We start from the raw sequence: 18,165 nt of genomic DNA on the forward strand, positions 1-18,165 counted from the left end.
CAAACATATTATTCACCGCAATATTTCCCATTTTTCCATAAAGTCATCATTTTTCTCTTATATTTCTGTTGTAAATCTACTTTTCCTGTCTGGAATATTGCTGCTATCTGTTCAGGGTTTCCCATCTGCCATACTTTGCTGCCTAAAGTTGATCATACACATTGATCCAGCTTTTAAAACTAAGCTTCTCAAATTGCATATCTGTTTAAGCCATTGTCTCCTGCTATCCATAAGAAATTATGACCTGCAGTCCATGTCTCTGTGGTCCCATCTCCCAGCCATGGGGTTTTGGTGGCTTCACATTGTCTCCACTTTGTCTCCTATGCTAATCTCCCTGCCTGTGCTGAGGACACGTGCTCTCTCGGGAATGCATTTGTTGTTTGCTTGTGTGTGTGTGTGTGTGTGTGTGTGTGTGTGTGTGTCTGTGTCTGTGTCTGTCTCATCTACCACATGAATTCTTACCTGCTGAATTCAGAAAAGATGGTGATTCTCTGATTTGCTCATATTTAGCACAGATTTTTATAAATAGCATGATGTAAAAGCAAATATTGAGTGGTTTTGAAGTTCTAATGCCAACACATAACTCCAATTCTAGACTTACTTGCTCCTAATTTTATAAATTCTAGGCAAAGAAACCTTACTGACTTCCCTATTATGTTTTACATCTTTAACTATATTTAATTCTAAGATTGTAAAAGTCTCAGCATAACTTTAATAACTTAAAATATTTTAAAGAAATAAAGTGGGGCTTTTTTAAATTTTTTTTATTTTTTTGGTATTCCAATCTGAAAGATATAAAAACCTACTGTGCATGAACGTGGCGGACCTATAAGTATATGGATTTTTAAAAAGAAAATAATATTTGAGAACTTATAGCAAGTTACTTTATCATATTATTGTAATATAAAATTTTGATAGGATAAAGTGAAGATAGCATTATAAAGATAAAGAAATGAGTCATTTGCTTTATCATAGTTGATTGGTGGAATGTAGCTGGAGGTCACTCAGAATATTGGTAAATGACAGCAAAACATTTTAAACATGTGCAAATGCTGCCCTTAAATTGGTCAGACATGAAAACATAGTGTATTTTGTATAGCAAACTTGCTTCTTGCTTATTGTGTACTAAGTTGAAAACATACCTTTAGCTTTTCTTGTTTTTAAAGTCCAATTTGTTAATGTCCAGCTCCTTTAGTTTGCTTAATGTCATAGATGTTCTGTAATGAATATTTTTACTTTAATATAAAAACCATCTTAAATATGTGCAGTGTAAGTTATCTTTGCTTTGAAACATTTGAGTTTTGGTAAGATAAGGAGTTTCTTCCTCAAACTAAATAGTAAGCTACTGTGCAGGTTCATACATGTTCATACATGTTCGTATATCATACATGTGTACACATCTGTGACCCTAATGTTGGCGTGCTCTGCCCGCCTGCCAGTCCAGGTGTTAATATGTACACTGGGAAGTTTCATGCACTCAGGCTGAGCCTGTCTCCAATTGTTTATAAATACTATTAGACAGCATGCTAATGCCTCTTTGGCACAACATACTTTCTTAAAAACAATTTTTTAACCTTTAATTTGGTTTCTATGGCATCCAAGTAAAACTGTAAGTCTGTCTTTTTAAGTACAAATGTCATACATTGATCTATATCACTGCCTGTGTCTGGTCGTATCTCTTAAATGACATATTACATTTTAAAGGGAGTTCATTACTCTTTAAGAGAACAAGCCTTTGCATGAAGTTAGATTATCAATCATTACAGCATTCACATCCAGTGGTTTCATGCTTTAAACCAGACTTCTCATGATCCATAGTTACTTCAGGTCTGTCCATTTGTGAATGTGATTTTTCTCTTTGTTGCGGAACTTAAGCTAGTCTAAATTTTCTAATGATTTTTTTTTTGCATATGAAAGATTTGTAGATGAAATAAAAGTGAACTAGTTTTGGGTTCAAGTGTATAGATTTGATATGGATTTTTTCTTCCCTCTGTCTAAGGAAATAGAGAAGTTGAGACTGGAACTGAGCGAATGCACGCAGCAAGTGGAGCAGGAGCAGCAGAAGGCGGCTCGGGCCAGACAGGAGTGCCTGCAAGTCACAGAGCTGCTGGGCGAGTCTGAGCGCCAGCTGCACCTCACCAGGTATGCGCTCATCACATGTGTGCTCAGCACCCAGTGCCCCACGGCTTCTGCCACAGACTCCCAGCAGTTGTTCCTCCCGTCGGTCAATTCACACACAGCGTTCAGGCATATTCCGGAAAGTGGAGAGATGACAAGCAGAACAGCCAGCCTCGTGAATGAGGAGTGTGGCAGGGAATCACTGCGGATTACAAAAGCGTTTGTCTGCTGTGCTCAAGTGTTCCAGTGATTCCTTATCGGTAGGAGCAAATGACACATTTCTACCCCTACCACCACTAATTCTACGTCTAATAAAAATGTTGAAATGAAGACTGTGAGGAAATGTATTTATGAAAATAACCAGATTCTGTCAGTGGCGAAAGAGACAAAAGGAAGAGACATGTTAAGAGCAGACTGAGAAGTAGTTGATATAAAAATAAGGTGTGTGTTTCCGAAGGAGCTGTAAAATTAGATATGAAGTTGAGTGGGACTGCTTGCTTTCAGAACATTGTGAGCACGTTTACTGCAGCTGGGTTTTTAATTGTAATGTTTTCATCGTGAGATATGCACTGTGTGCATTCGTCACTGGGAACTTCAGTGAGCATGTAGATCACTCAAAATTAAAGCAGGACATGCATGTGTGCATGCATATGCACATGCATAACCATACACAGAAAGAAGGATTCGGACAGAGAAGTAGGCTTAGCACTTCGGGTCTTCTTACCGTGCCGTCACTGCAGCTTTCAGGCTAACACCAAGCTCCGAGGTTGTTCAATCCTCAGATTGTAGAGGGAATTTTGTCTACATATACATGTAAGTTTATGATATTTAATTTAATTTACAAAATAGGAAAACACTGGTCTTCTAATTACAGTAGTATGTGGAATTTAAACCATGAAAGGGGAATGATCCCTTCTGCATTAAATATGACAATGTAATTCCGAGCATGGTCTGCTGACAGATGGAGAAACGTACTACTCTAACAGCCTGCATTTGGAGAAAAAAATATCCTAGAGGTTGGTGAACCTCCCAAAGTTTTGGGTTAGTGCTAAGATGCCTCCAGTTCTGTTAAAATCAAACTTTGTTAAAAACATTTTGTTATGATAATCTTCCAAATGGCTTGACACCTTCTGATTTAAGCAGTGAGAGAGAAGAGAGAAAGAGGGAAGAGAGAAAATAAAGCACTTAGACATGTATGAATCCCTGGGGAAAGCCCCAGCAGATGAAACACTTTTATGAGGAAAATGCTTAATATTGCAGAATAATAAGTGCTCTTTAGTGCGCGTTTAAAGCATTGTCACTGTGGCACTGAGAACACACTATTAGCCCAGTTCCTGTGGTTATTTAATCCTCAAAATTTGCAACTTTCCCTTCATCGTGACAATGTTGCAGTTTTCCTTCCTGTCAGACTTCCATTGAGAGGCAACCGCTTGTGTGCTAGGCACTGCTAAGCCACGGGAACGGAAGCATTTAATGTCTTGGTGTGACCTCGCTCTGGTGAATAAATATTAATGCCGCTTTGCCCCTTTGCGTTCACTCTCGTTCGGAGTTAATTTCTGGAGTCAAAGTTCTGTAGCGTTTCCCTGCACTCTCTGTTTGTGCCGTTTGACAAGATCAACTCTGGCAAGGAGAGCTTATTGAGATGCCGTCACTGCTGCAAAAGCGCGTGCTAACGAAGTCCTTTGTTCTTCAGAGAAAAGATTGTGCCTGCTTCCCTGGGAAGCTTTCTCTGCTGCACTTCACTTACACAGATTCTACAGAAGTGCGCAAGGCCACCTATAGAATAAAACTTAACTGGCTACTTTTAAGTGTAGTACTTTTCATAAACATTTGATGCTTCATTTATGTTCATGTTTCATAAAAAAAAACCCCAATCATAAATATAAAGATGACAATTAAAACTCCAAGGAACAAGACACATCTCTCCTTTACACTGAAATTCACCCTTAGCTGTTGAGCCGAGATTATATATATATCACTCTCCAACATTCTGAGTGACACAGTCTAGCCAGATTTTAAAAATGAATATGAGACCATGTTGTGAGATGGTGGTGAAATAGTGGGTCAAATCTCTATCATCTTGTCTACCATCTTGCTCCCCAAGCCATCCACTGGGCCAGCTGTCACAAAGGTCCACACCACTCAGCGCGGACATCAGGTCACTGTGGCTGACTCTGGCCTTCCCACTCACTTCCTCCCCACTAATCCTCACTGCTGATTTCCAGCCAGATTCAGCCAGATGCAGCGACCCTTACAGTGTGGGCTCTCCTCCCCTTTCACAATTCTTCACAAATAAACACCTCAATGGCTTCCGCTAGCCTAACTGTAGCCTTATCTTCTTTTCAGGATCTCCCTGAATCCTAATTTCCCTGCCGCAGCCTTGCCTGCTGACAGAGAACTTCTTTCTCTTGATTTCTCCAACCCCCTTGAGGGAAAGCTCTTCTAAGGGTTAAGGGTATATTCATTTTAGTTTCTGTCTGGTGTCATGATCCCCATCATAGCTTTTAGAACCAAGCCAACACCAGAGACTGGAACTCAGGGAGCACCAGTGCTGTGCTCCAGGAACTGCACAGAGGGGAGCTTCACAGATAAAGGCGCCCATTCTCCTAGTTTATAGAGAGGTAAAGCGAGTCATCTGAGGTCCTTCAACTGATAGGTTAAGGGAACAGATTTTGAACCCCAGTAATTTGCCTGCCAAGTTAATCCCTTATTCATTAGGCTGAAAGTCTATGTAAATTACTAGGGAAATAGATGAATGTGATTGTTCCCAAAAAGACAACTGAGAAGAACAGTAGCACTAATTTGTAGAAGTAAGTGTTCACTGCTCCTCTGTGTACGGATAGGGATATACGTTACTACAGTTGCCCCTCTGTGTACAGATAGGGATATACATTACTACAGTTGCTCCTCTGTGTACAGATAGGGATATACATTACTACAGTTGCTCCTCTGTGTACGGATAGGGATATACGTTACTACAGTTGCTCCTCTGTGTACGGATAGGGATATACATTACTACAGTTGCTCCTCTGTGTATGGATAGGGATATACGTTACTACAGTTGCTCCTCTGTGTACGGATAGGGATATACATTACTGCAGTTGCCCCTCTGTGTACGGATAGGGATATACGTTACTACAGTTGCCCCTCTGTGTACGGATAGGGATATACATTACTGCAGTTGCCCCTCTGTGTATAGGTAGGGATATACATTACTACAGTTGCTCCTCTGTGTACGGATAGGGATATACATTACTGCAGTTGCTCCTCTGTGTACGGATAGGGATATACGTTACTACAGTTGCCCCTCTGTGTACGGATAGGGATATACATTACTGCAGTTGCCCCTCTGTGTATAGGTAGGGATATACATTACTACAGTTGCTCCTCTGTGTACGGATAGGGATATACATTACTGCAGTTGCCCCTCTGTGTACGGATAGGGTTATACGTTACTACAGTGGAGTCTTGTCAGGGCTGCTTCTTCCTGCCCTTCACTGGCCGTTTAAATTGTCATAATAAGACTGTCATTCTCTTGGGCTTCATTTTTATCAAGAGGAAGGAGAACAGTTGAAGTCCCTTTACATATTTATTTTTAATAAATCCAAACATCTACAGAACTGTGAGATTTGAATCCCTCCATAAGATTATTTTTTGCGTGTATGTGTCAGGTTAATTTGAAACAAAACTCTACAGCAACCATTTCTGAATGTTTGTGTGACTTACTAGCTACTCACAGTGGTGGGCGCTCTTCCACAGAACTTACTTATTAACATACCCTCTTCAAGTTCTGCATCCTTCCCTCATATCCAACCTGGAGGGAAATTCCTGTAGGAAGCCTTGGACCTGAATTGCCCTAAGTGCTAATGGGAGACGTGCCTATCATTAAACTGCCGGCTCCTGCTTTTATCAATGTGACTGTCATGAAAGCCCCATGTCCCCTTTTGCATGAGTAATTTTTCAAGGAATTCTCAGAGCAGCAATCTAAGTGAGAGATGATAAGTGATCATGTTGCCCTCCCCTACTTTTGTGACCCACATGGAAAGACCTGACCTCTGACCTAAATAGATAGCAGGTTGCAATTGAGCTTTTATATCATTTTGAAATTGAGGAAAGCTACAGCAAGGAAGTCACAAGGCTGTCCTACTGGAATGGGCAGGTTTATCGAAACAAAAGGTGGCTAACACTTGTTTCTAGAGCATTCTAGAAGCTGAAATGACTGACATTCAGCTGAGATAATAACTGCTCTTGACGTAGTTTGACTGCCCGATCTACTGAGATTTGCTCTATTTCTGCTGGAGTTCTTAGAAGTCCTCAGAGGAAGAAGCAGTGCAAGTGCAGCCAGCTCTCCTTCCTAGGCCTGGGGACTGTCCTCAGCACCCCTGTGGTGTCACAGTGAGCCATCCATGGCAGAGCTCTCCTTGTCTGAGGATGGCTCATCCTCTCAGATTTCTCTGTCTCACAGGTCAGACCCTTCATTCTGAGGCTGAAGATAAGGGAGAGGGCTTTGATTTCCTGCCTTTGAGTATAACTTCCCAAGCTTCCAGGATTACTCCCTTAGAAGAAAATAGTGTCCAGATGCACAAACATACCTTTGGGATATGGGAGTCTGCAGCTCAGAGAAGCCACGGGCAGCCAAGGGAAAGTCACACTTTGCCAGGAGAAAGTTATGTCACTGGGAAGAAAGGGATGAAGGACCCTGGGTAAGGTAAGAGCAGGGGGTGTCTGCTCCATTGACCCTGTCAGTTTAAAATATGACCACTGATTTTTTTCTTTGCCTGAGGAATAGTTTGGAGTGGGAAGAAGGAACAAAGAGTGGTTCCCTGTTCATGTTGATTGGAACCTGATATTGCCCACTGCCAATATAAATCCAAAGAGGCATGGCCGGTTCATAAGGTTTCTTGCTTGTTTATTTTAGAGGATGAAAGAAGCAGGAAGTCGAGAGTGTACTGAGCTTGTGCCGTGTATTGCCTGGTTCTGTACAGCAGTGTCTGCTTGCTGCTAGTCTGTGACGTGAGAAACATAAACACTGTGTCAGTATAGAAACTAGTATATCTATGTATAGACACATTTCTTTCCCCCTTCTTTCTCCCTTCTTTTCTTACTTTGTGGTAGGGATTGAATTCAGGGACCTACGCATGCTGTGTACACAGTGACCACTGAGCTACACATAACCATAGCACCCCTGTAAATTCAAATGGCAACAGCGGTAATGAGTACGATCTTTAAAAGTGGGTGTTTTTTTTTAATTAATAAGCAGTTTAATTAGTGTGCATAACTTTTAGTATATCAAATGTTTATAAAACTAGTGCTTTATAAGTGATCAGGAGTTCAAACAAACCTGGTTAATTATAAGCAGTTTGAGATGCTCTGTGTGTCAGGGCTAACATGGAGTTCCATGGAGAACATTCCTAAATACATGAAGAGGATGAGTCCTGTAAGGGGAAGCTTGGAAGTACAACGAGGAAGGGAAAGAAAAGGAGGGCTTGAAGTTGGCCATTAGATGCTACAGTCACACACACACACACACACACACACACACACACACACACACACACACACACGCACACACACACGTATAAAAACAAACAAGTTTTTTAAAAACCCCATAATTTAGAGCTATGTAGACTTGGAAGGTTGTAAAATCTAAGCTCAGAGGCCAGAACCAAGCCCTCTCTTTATTTTCAGTCCCCCATCACCAAGCATGACATCAGGTGTTTAGCATAAATTTACCTCTGCTCTTTACTATTAAGGGAGGAAAGGGAGAAGGAAATAGCATCTATTAATTAGCTTAGGTCCCAGCTCTGAGCCCCGCTGGGCTCATTTGAAGAAGACATGTAGCATCAGTGTGTTTCTTTATGTTGCATGGTTAACTTCAGTTTTTTCCACTTGAGTTTTATTCAAGAATTTTTAACCTAAAGTTTCCATTTAAAAGTTAAGCTCATTTTCCCTCTCTTGTACTCCTTTCATGAATAAATTAAGCAGAGAACGTGTCAAAAATAATTTTAAATGAATATATGTGCAACCAACATCTTCAAGGCTCAAAATAGATGGCCTTGGTGCTGTTATAAATTGCATCCTCTTTTTCTCCCCCACCCAGTATCGGGGAAAGTAGGCTGTCAAGGAGCCAGGAAAACAGAGGCTCTGGTGGACACCACACTGCCTGTGCACGGTCTCTCCACCTGTCTGACAGGCGCGACACCCTGGTCTCAGCGTGGCCCGGGGCAGAGAGGCTTGAGTTAGCGGCTGCCAGCCAATGTGTGTCTGCAGGTTCTGCTCAACGTTCCTGGCCCGCTCCTCTCAGTTCTGCAATGCCCAAATGTGTGTGCAATGAAGATCGACGCTGGGGACGCTCCCTTCTCCCCCGCCACACAGGCCCACAGCCTGGAGCATGGTGGCAGCAGCAGCCAGCTCATTTCCTGAAGAAGCCCAGAGGGAACCGAGAAAGCTTACCCACACTGCTTGCCTGACTCAACAACAAGGAGCATCAAGTTCAGTGAAAATAGAAGGGAAAGCAGCAGTGTGTGTTAGAATAATGCTCCCAAGTCAGAGCGGTTCTGAAAGGAAGTTCTGTCCTCCCTATTGTTGTAGATAAATGGAGGGAAGGAAACAAGTCATCAGTTTAATATCTTCTCACCCACCTCCTCCCTCCTCCCTGGGTTTGATTACTAGGTCAGTTGTCAGACAGTGCTCCTCTTTTATTTGATAACCACATGCTTATTACACAGTGAGTTATTGATTGATAAATCCAAGACAGTAAGCTTCTTAAGAATCTTGAGATGGTTTAAGAGGCTGGGAAATGTTTTGGTCTCCTCAGTGACCTGACACAGACCGAAGTCAGCCTCATGGGAAACACACTGCTGTCCAGACCGTGTAAGCCCGCACTGGGGCTGGGGTGGGATGCAGTCAGTTTCAGCTCAGAGCAAGTATTAAGTCATGGGTTAAAGCAGCATTTGGAGCAGCCTGTCAGGTAGACATCTAGCTAAGTGGAATCGACGTTCCACAGTGGCTCAGTATGGCCTCTAGCAAGCACACTTCTATCACCGTGGAGAGAACTGAATATCTTTCTCACGTCCTGGGGTTTACAAGGAAAGAAAAAATGGGTTGCTTGTGTTTTGAGGTCTAGGAGGGATTCCTTCTCCAGAGAAGGTACTCTAAGAGCCAGCCTTGAAAACGTTGCTGTCTTTATCGGAGCCTGTTTCTGACTAAAAGAATGGACCCAGAGGTCGAAGGGTAACTTTGTACAAATGTACTTCTACTTGGTACATGACATGGAAAACAAAGTGCCATGTCCTAGTGGCACATGTAGAGGCTGGAGGCTGGTGAGCGGGTGGCCCTTGCCTGCCTTCCGGAAGCGGATCAATCCCGTGTGCTTCAGCAGGCTGGCTTGGCTTGATTTTGACATGTCCTTGTTCTGTCAACTGCCCTTCATTTCCTACAAAGAGTAGCTGAGGCTTGTGGAGATGCACGGATATGTAAAATCCCATTAACACAGAGTTCTGGAAATTAGAGATAGAGACTGTGCTTCTGTCTGTTCAGAGACCTCAATGCTTTAAAATGAAGTCATGTAAAATAATAATAATAGTAATAATAATAATACCAATAAAAATAATAACAATAATCAATCATCACAATGCTTAGTCTAGAGAACCTGAGGGCAGCTGAGGGCATGGTCCAGTCCTCTAGCTAGCCTCCCTTGGCAAGGTTATGGCGTTGATGAATTAAGGCTACAGAGAGTACTTTGTTAAATATGGTGCTTCCTCTTTTCTAGTCTTAGTCTTTGTCTTGAGAGGGAAAGCCATCGGTCTATTCCTTCCTGAAGTCGTCCTTTGCTGATGGCAGCATCGTGGCAGCCAGGGCTCCTTAAGTTCTACGGACAGCACTGCTGGCACTTGGCTCTTACCTCTCCCTGAAAGAAGACATCTATTCAAGTCTTTAGTCGTTGAATTGGTCAGCAATGTTTCAGCCGAGAAAGGATGATAATCCTATTAAGGAATAATGAAATCCATCTACAGCAAAAAAAAAAAAAAAGCCCATGTCAGAACTGTAGAGGAACCCAAATTTTGATCCCGCACCCAGACTGACTTTCACAAAGAATTATCTGTAAAAGTGGAGGGCGTCATGGCGCAGGAGACAGCTCATATCACTAATAAACGTCCTAGATGCTGCCTTCCGTGTTTGCTTTTCATTAGAGTCAGGGATGGTTCGACTCTGTTGCTGTGATTCCGTCAACATTTATCCCTATCTGTCTTTCATATACAAAGGCTTAGGGATGCCAGAAAACAAACTGTTAACGGAGAATTAACTTCTTTGGCATGCTTTCATACTTATCTTCCAAATTAAAGAAAATGAAATGGGCAGAAACAGAGTGTAGATTACCTCCTTTTTGTCAAAAATGGTGGGAATTTGAAAATTAATAATAAAAAAGGGAACAGATGCAGTAACATGCCAGAGGGAGATTAATGTGGAGAGTAAAATCTGTGAGCAACAAAACTGAAGCAAACTGAATCAGTGGGAGGTGGTTGTACAATCAAAATCAGGATAAAAGAGAAATTACAAACAACCCTGCACTTGTCAAAGTAGTAGTAATGAAAGCCTGAGTGTGCCAGCAGCGAGAACCTGTGTTAGCACTTTGGGGTAAGGATGGTAGCCGGGTGCCAGGTAGGAGGGCAGTGTTAGGCTGCTGGGCAGCAGCCATCTTGTGTAGAACAGATGGCACCGAAAGCTGGCAGGGGAGGGGCTCCTTAGCAGAACTAATCAGACAGTAACAGATAGGGCAGCTGGGAAGACTGACCACAGAGAGGGAGCCTGCGGGGTAGCTCAGTGCCACGATGTGTGCAGTGGTGTGCCCATTGGTCTGCGAGAAGACCTTGCAATGCCTTTCCCATCGATGGACGCACCGAAACTTTTGTTCAAAGAGGAGAATTTAGTTGGACTGTGTGTCAAACTTGGGGGTGGGGTTGGGTATTGGAGAGAGATTGCGAACGGAGGAACTGCCCATCTCTGAATTCATTGCCTGAGTTTTCAGTGTCAGCCCCCGTGCAACTTCGGTTTTTGCGGAACGTGTAGCCCTGCCGTGCTCTTCTCCGCTGAGGCGCGCCAAGCGGTCGCTCTACATCTTTTATCCACAGTGTTCAGGATCAGGACATACTTAAAATTAGAAAAGACTTCCTGGTATGATTTTCACCACGTAAATCTCTCACAACTGAAAACTAAAAGCAGTCAGGCGATATGTGTGTTTCTCCTTAATAACCTAATTTAAGCTGTGTCTGACCAAGGGCCACTTGTTCATCCTTTTTGCTCCGTGTAATTGTGGACTGAACAACAAAATCTAAGTATAATTTAGAGCCCAAACCTTAAAACAAAAATCAAATTACTGTGCAAAAATGAGAAGCCAACCTGTTAAATTTAATTGTGCATTGAGGAGCCATCATGCCAGCTAGGTCAGCACATTGGTTCAAATGCTACGACTTTGACAAGATTCAGGTCTCCTGCATCTGTTTTCAAACTTGGGTCTGTCTTTCTCCTTTTTTTTTTTCCAGAAGGTTTATAGCTTGGCTCAAATTATTCATTTCAGAGGGGGAGGGGAAGCATTACCAGGATCTGAAATAGGTGGTATAACATAGCCATATGCTATTTATGCAGCAGTTTCTGCAATAAATCTAATTTGGTGCTGTCAAAAATTCAGACTTATTTGATATAGCGGCACATTAGTAAATGATTGTGGCAGATTTAAAGTTGTCATTTGGTCTCCTCTAACTCTTAACAGAATCTCGCAGACCCGTCTTTCCTCTCAGCAAGTCTATGGAAACCTCTCAGGTCTTTGTCCTACAGTACCGCAATATTTTTATGTCTCGAAGCAGGTTTTGCCTAAAGGTAACTGAGAAAAAGGGTGAAAAATGGATATCCTCTGTTGTCAAAATAACATTGGCAGACAGAAACCACTAACACGGGGGAACGATAGCGTCTCCAGCCTGCGTAGTTCTCAGGGAAGCAGAGCACGAGGCGCATTCAGAGTGGAGAGAAGCAAGGAACATCAGTTCTTTATTAAGGAGCTTAAATGTTTTACCTTACATCCTACACCCATATGCTGTTTGAGGAAAACTGGCATTGAAGATGTGAACGACATCAGTTCAGGCTTCACCTAGCAGTGCCCTTAGAGACGGCTTTCCTCTTCTCTGCTGCAACCTGGCAACATAAGTGTGGTGCCTTTTTTTTTCCTGTGGAATTTACATCTCAGGTGTTGTTATCAAACTCAACTTTCTCCTTCCTAGTTTTCCTATTTCAAAGATAAAATAAACACATTGCGTATGAGGCAGGCAAATATCCTCTGGTTCCTGAGTGAGTCCCTGTGCAAAAGTAGCCCTGACGCTGCCCCCTTTCTTCACTGCATGCTTTTGCAGAAGGGAGCCGTGCATGGGAGCATGCACCCGGGCACCGTGATGGTGCAGTGGTGCTCAGTGGTCTTCCCATGTGTTTCTGCTCTTATCTATCAGCTTCCGAGAGAAGTTAGGTGTCTTTCCGAATCAGTGTTCTGAGGGGCAAGGTCCTTTCACCGTAGTGCAAGCAGCCCCTATTAGACCAGCAGTCGGCTAATGCTTGTTCCTTTCACGGAGCACATCCACCACAGAGGGGATCTCCTTACCAGTACTAACTCAGTGCCATCCAGAAGCAGGAATTCAGGTGACCAAACACCCATCAAACACAGATAACCCTAAAGAGAAAGAATATGCAGAAAGGTAGTAAGCTTACCGGGCATATCAGTTTTGAAATTTTCTCCACATAAAGCAGAAACTACGTAGAAATTCTATTTCAGAGAGATAGTAAAAGAGCGCTCCCCTTTGAGCTCATCTTTTCAGTACAAAATCCATGTATTAAATATTGCATATTACATAAGAAGGATTTAAATAATATATTTAGGGTTAGTAATATATTGGGAATTTGTGCTAAATCTATCCCTTCAGTTAGATTTTAAGCTGCAAATTTTGTTTGGCTTTGTATTTAGCAACACAATGATTTTCCTTCACAGGGCCGGAAAACTGCTTTGAGAAAAATCTGTTTTATAAATCGTGCATATTTAACCAATCAAAACCCTCAGGTTCAAATTTTAAATTCCCTGTGTTTTCTCAACTGGTTAAAAATTAAAACCTGCTTTTAATTTTTAAAAGAAAAGATTGAATTTTTTTTTTAATTTTTAAGGAATTTGCAAAAATTTGCAGACTTGTGGCTAACAGAAGCATCTGAGACCTGATTAAATCTCAAGGTGATTCTCTGCAGTGCCCTGCAGCCCTGAACAAATGCCGTCATGTCATGTTTAGGGGCGCTTGGCAACAAGGTTCTGGTTACATACCTTAGGAAAAAAAAAGGCTTCCCCTTTTAATTTGAATTCATAAATTTGAGGAGAGTCACTGGTTTTTGTTTTTTGGGTTTTTTTTTGTTGTTGTTGTTGTTGTTTTCTTTTCTGGGCAATAATAGTATCTGAAAATACTAATGAGCAGTTAAACCTGAGAGACTTGTGTGTGTGTCGTGAGACGGAGTACCCCATAGCTGAGGATGACAATCGGTTCACTGGACGTCCAGGTCCTTCATTTCTGCGGGTGTCTGTTCTTCCCAGAGCTGGTCTGTCAGGCAGCTGACACCTCCTCAGGTAGACTGCGTGTTCACTTGGCAGCCTCTCTTCTGTTATTATTTAAGCAAAACCTTAGTTTTCAATGTTAGATTTCAGACGTGCATGGTCGGATGTATGTAAGCTGGGTTATAGGCTTTGCAAAGCAATGATGGAGCTGTGTTAATCCTTAGCTTAATACTGAAATGGTGCATGTTTGCACATTTTAAGCCTTTCAGTGTAAAATTTCTTAATTGGAATACTTTCTCCCTTGGCTAATTCATTAGTGAAAATATTTATCCCTCAAGTTAATGCTGCATCCATGGAGCAATTTTTACATAGTGTAAGCTTGTTTGTGATATTTTGATTTCACTTTAAAACTTTTATTTTGCTTCTGATGCATATAGTTCCTACTCAATATAATGAGAAGTGCAGACACACATGAAGAAAATACATATCAGCTGTCTGCTTTTACAAACGATCATTAAAACACCCTGCCTTTGCTACTTTAACTCCAAATTATTGTCTTCCCGAACCCAAAAGTAATTTTCACAAGTGAATTACACAACAGAACTTCATCTTCTGCTGGCTGGCAGGAGAGGATTTCAGTCCCTGCCGACAGTTCACTTGACAATGACCTTGAGGGGCTTCGCTTCTTGAAGAAGAAAGCAGAAGCTTGCGGTAAACAAAGTTCACTTCTGACAGATGGATTGAATGACAGAAAGGTTGCCAGTGCCAGAATAGCCCTGGCAGAGGAGGAAATGTTCAGTGGAATCCAACAGGAGAGGAGGTGTGAACAGGTGCAGGGTTGCTGACGGAAGGGGAACCAGATGGAAGGAGCCACAGCCAGTTTATTTAAAGGAAAAGGCAGAAAACATTGAAAGGCTGTGCGATCCGTGGCTAAAAGTGTTCGTAGAGGAAGGTAAAAATTCACAAAGCAAAGCTGCACAGTGGGGTAGCTAGCACTTAGCATAATGGTAGTAATTTGTGAGTTTAGTTTGGAAGTTGCTATTGAAATACATTCATCTTGGCTCTCACACCGTCAAGGATAGATATTTGAAAGTTGTTTTTTTTTTTTTAAAGTCTCCAAGCTTTTTAAAATCCATCCATTAATTTATTTTTTTCCAGCCAGAAGCTCCGTTGTGATAATACTAAAATCGTGTCGTCAGCTAAGAAAAGAAAAAATAAATAAATAAAGTGAAGGTTAACATTCCATTCAAATTCATCTTGTGATGCTTCAGTTTTGTTCGCATATGGGAAGCAAATGCATGCGGTGTTGGCTGACATCTGTAATAGGCAAGGAATTTGCAATGTTGGGGTAGATGCTGTGGGGTGTTTTCCCTTGTTCGGAGTCTCTGTTCATTTTGTGAAGTCCAGCATGTTATTTCAGCAAGGAGAGTGCTTAAAAATACACATTTGTCAGCCACAAACTGCCAGTCAGCTTCTGCTGCTGGGGTGGCCCTGGCCTTTGTGGCCTTCGGTAGCCTGCTTGCAGGCAGACACCTGCACACTGAGGTACAGGTATTGGGGTGCAAGAAGAGAGGGCTTTCTTGTTTGCTTGCACAGTTTAAAATTAAACTCTCTTCCATCATTGCTAGTGGTCTCTGCTCACGCCAGGAGGGCCGCTCACATGAGCCTTCGTCTCCCACACTATCTTGAAAAGTCTCCTGCATTATGTGACCGGTAAGAGGATGCCAGTGGAGGAGGAGCTCCTGGGAATCAATGTCAAAGACAACAACAAAAATGGACGGCTGGTTTAAGGTTTTCAGAACCTGCTGTGTGCACATGTTCTTAGAGACTAGACAGGAACTGAGTGGTGTTCACACAGTCTGACCCAGAGCGGTCGGCATCCAGCAGAGTGCATTCGACTATGTCTGGGTGCCTGGAACACTTTGAATTTCCAGGTAATCTAGGGCCCATGGCACACTTTTGCCAGGAAATAGGAGAAACCAAACTGATTTAATTGAGGAAGATGTTTATTTAATTCTCTTTGCTTGTGGACTTGAGCACTTTTCCTCTCGTTTGAGTCTGGGGAAGGCTATATACAACAGTGTCTCAAGGAAAATAGTACATGATTTCAGATTTTACTGGAGGCTGTCTGGAGTACATTTCTCCCATTGTAAGGAGCTGGTTTTACCACCTTTCCTGTCACAGTAATATTGTCTTCCTCTGTCAGTGCGGTAGCATGGTGCTGCCTTTTGTAGTCATGACTAGAATGTACAGGAGCCACCTGGGGTTCAAACCACAGGACAGAAAATACCCTGCAGCAGTCGGTGTTGCCCTTTGCCGTGTAGCCCATAGACTCTGGCTGCCTGTCCTTCACAGCGAGAGCAAGTAACTTCCCCCAAATAGGTCAAGTTTGCAGTACCCATGAGAGTTCATCCAGGGCCTTTCATTAAGGGGGTCCTGCAAGGCTTTCTTCAGTAAAGGAATAACCTCTCAGTTGCTGTTAACCATCATTGGCTGAGCATGTGTTCAATTCCAGCTGCACCACTTAAAGTTTTAAAATGAAGAAGCCATGATTCTTCTCCACAGATATCAGACACAGTAGACATAGTAAATTTCTATATCAGTATCTATGTCCATATTACATAGAAAACATTGTTGTAATTTGTACAATTATAAATTTAGCCTTAAGATTAAATGAATGAGTTAATAAAGTATTTACCTGATCTAGTGCTTGCTAGCTGAGAACTGACGTGCATAGCTGAATGGCTTGCCCAAGGCCACAGTTGCTTAGTGGCAGCAGGAAGTAGAATGGCCGTCTCCTTAGTAAGTGTATTGCCCTTCCTGTGTTCCACAAACTCTACTCGTTTGGACTAAGTGCGTGCGACTTATGAAGTAAATATAACAGAACCCATACCTCATGAAACCTTTCGGTTAAGTCTCTACGTTTCTCCCCGAAGGAAGATTTTAAAGATGCAAGGGGAAAGGTTGATTTGTGGCAGGACACTTGTTAACTGTCATGCGGTAATTATTTGTTCTAAATCCCCATCGTTGTATCTGAGCTCCTGCTCTCCCTGCCAGCCCATTTGTGCTAGGCTGTGCGGTTCATAGAGAGAGAAGGAAGGTGATGCCATCCACATTGAGCTTAGCCAGTCCTCTGAAGTGGGGTGCAGGATGCAAAGGTTCCTTCCTGCCACCCACACCAGTCACCTTACCAGAAGGACTTCCATATTTTCTGTCCTAATTTGCTTTTATGATTGTTCTTGAAGGTAACATTGGCATTCAAATAATTAGGGGGCATTTGAGCAAATTTACTTTTCAAGTATGATTCCGAGATTTAGTAGAGTAACCATTAGTGTGGATACTCTGGTCTATAAACCTGTGACAGTCTGCCCGAGAGGTAAAAGGATGGACAGCTGTGTCGTGCTGAGATTTTTCCCCTGTGCTTCAGCACAGGGCTCAGCACGCCTGTGTGTGCACTCCACAGAAGGGGGGCACATCGTGAGTGCCAGGCAAGCTCTTAAAATCCAGGGCTTTGCATTCATTGCATGTTAACTCTCTGCAAATACAGGGAAGTTGCTTGTAAGTTACCCTCATTACGAGGGGGCTCTAGCAGTGAGTTTCTATAAATAACCACCGTGTAATGGTAATGATGCCTGAAACTGGGACCTTCAAGAGGAATTCGTCTGTGTGGTCCTAGCTCCCAACCCCCTCCTTTTCTGGGTTTTCAAATTAGATTTCTTCCAGAAATTCAACCCCACTGCTTTTTATGGAAGTCAAAACCACTCGGTGGCTTATTTGTATTTCTCAAGGCGCAGATAAGAGGAGATTTAACTAGGAAGGTAGAAGATTAACTCACCAGGCAGGGGTAGTTCACTAAGCTGGCTAGCAGGTTGATAACTCTATGGTCTCTTGGAGAACTTGGAAAGGGTTCATTTCTTACTAAAGACAAACGATGAAGACTATGAACGTGATTGCTGGAAGTCGAGTACAGAAACCCCTAGGAAACTCTAAGATAACCTGTTATTTGGGTCCTGCTAAGACTGAACCCCCAGTGAACGTGATTGTTGGGGGGAGGGCGGCAATGGGGGGAGGATGGGGAGGGGAACACCCATCAAGAAGGGGAGGGGGAGGGGTTGGGGGATGTTGGCCCGGAAACCGGGAAAGGGAATAATACTCAAAATGTAAATAAGAAATACTCAAGTTAATTAAAAAAAAAAAAGATAACCTGTTATTTCTCGCTTAAAAAATAAAGATGATCAAGTGCTTAACATTTTCCAATTGAATTGGAGTTTACATCCATGTACAGAAATGATATCTTACCTTGCTATAGTTGAATAACTCTGTAGATCTGTTTGTAATTTAATATTAAGTTTGAAGGTATATTTCGAGCGTTACGTAAAACCAGATTTAATTTACAAAACCCGAAAGCGATGCCGTTCCTGTTTAAAGGGTGGCACAGGATGTAAGGCACACATCTCAGGCCTGTTCTCCAC

The 18,165-nt window shown here is 42.4% G+C and overlaps 1 protein-coding gene across 1 annotated transcript in view; it reads left to right on the top strand.

Moving 5' to 3' along the window:
• Positions 1 to 18,165, top strand: part of Sdccag8 (SHH signaling and ciliogenesis regulator SDCCAG8) — a 195,293-nt gene that overhangs the window by 94,873 nt on the left and 82,255 nt on the right. The window contains exon 14 of the mRNA XM_032915108.1: positions 2,000 to 2,142. Coding sequence (XP_032770999.1) covers positions 2,000 to 2,142 — 143 coding nt within the window. The remainder of the gene's footprint in view (positions 1 to 1,999; positions 2,143 to 18,165) is intronic.

This window comes from Rattus rattus, chromosome 10 (genome assembly GCF_011064425.1).
Source record: "Rattus rattus isolate New Zealand chromosome 10, Rrattus_CSIRO_v1, whole genome shotgun sequence".
NCBI classification, from domain to species: domain Eukaryota; kingdom Metazoa; phylum Chordata; class Mammalia; order Rodentia; family Muridae; genus Rattus; species Rattus rattus.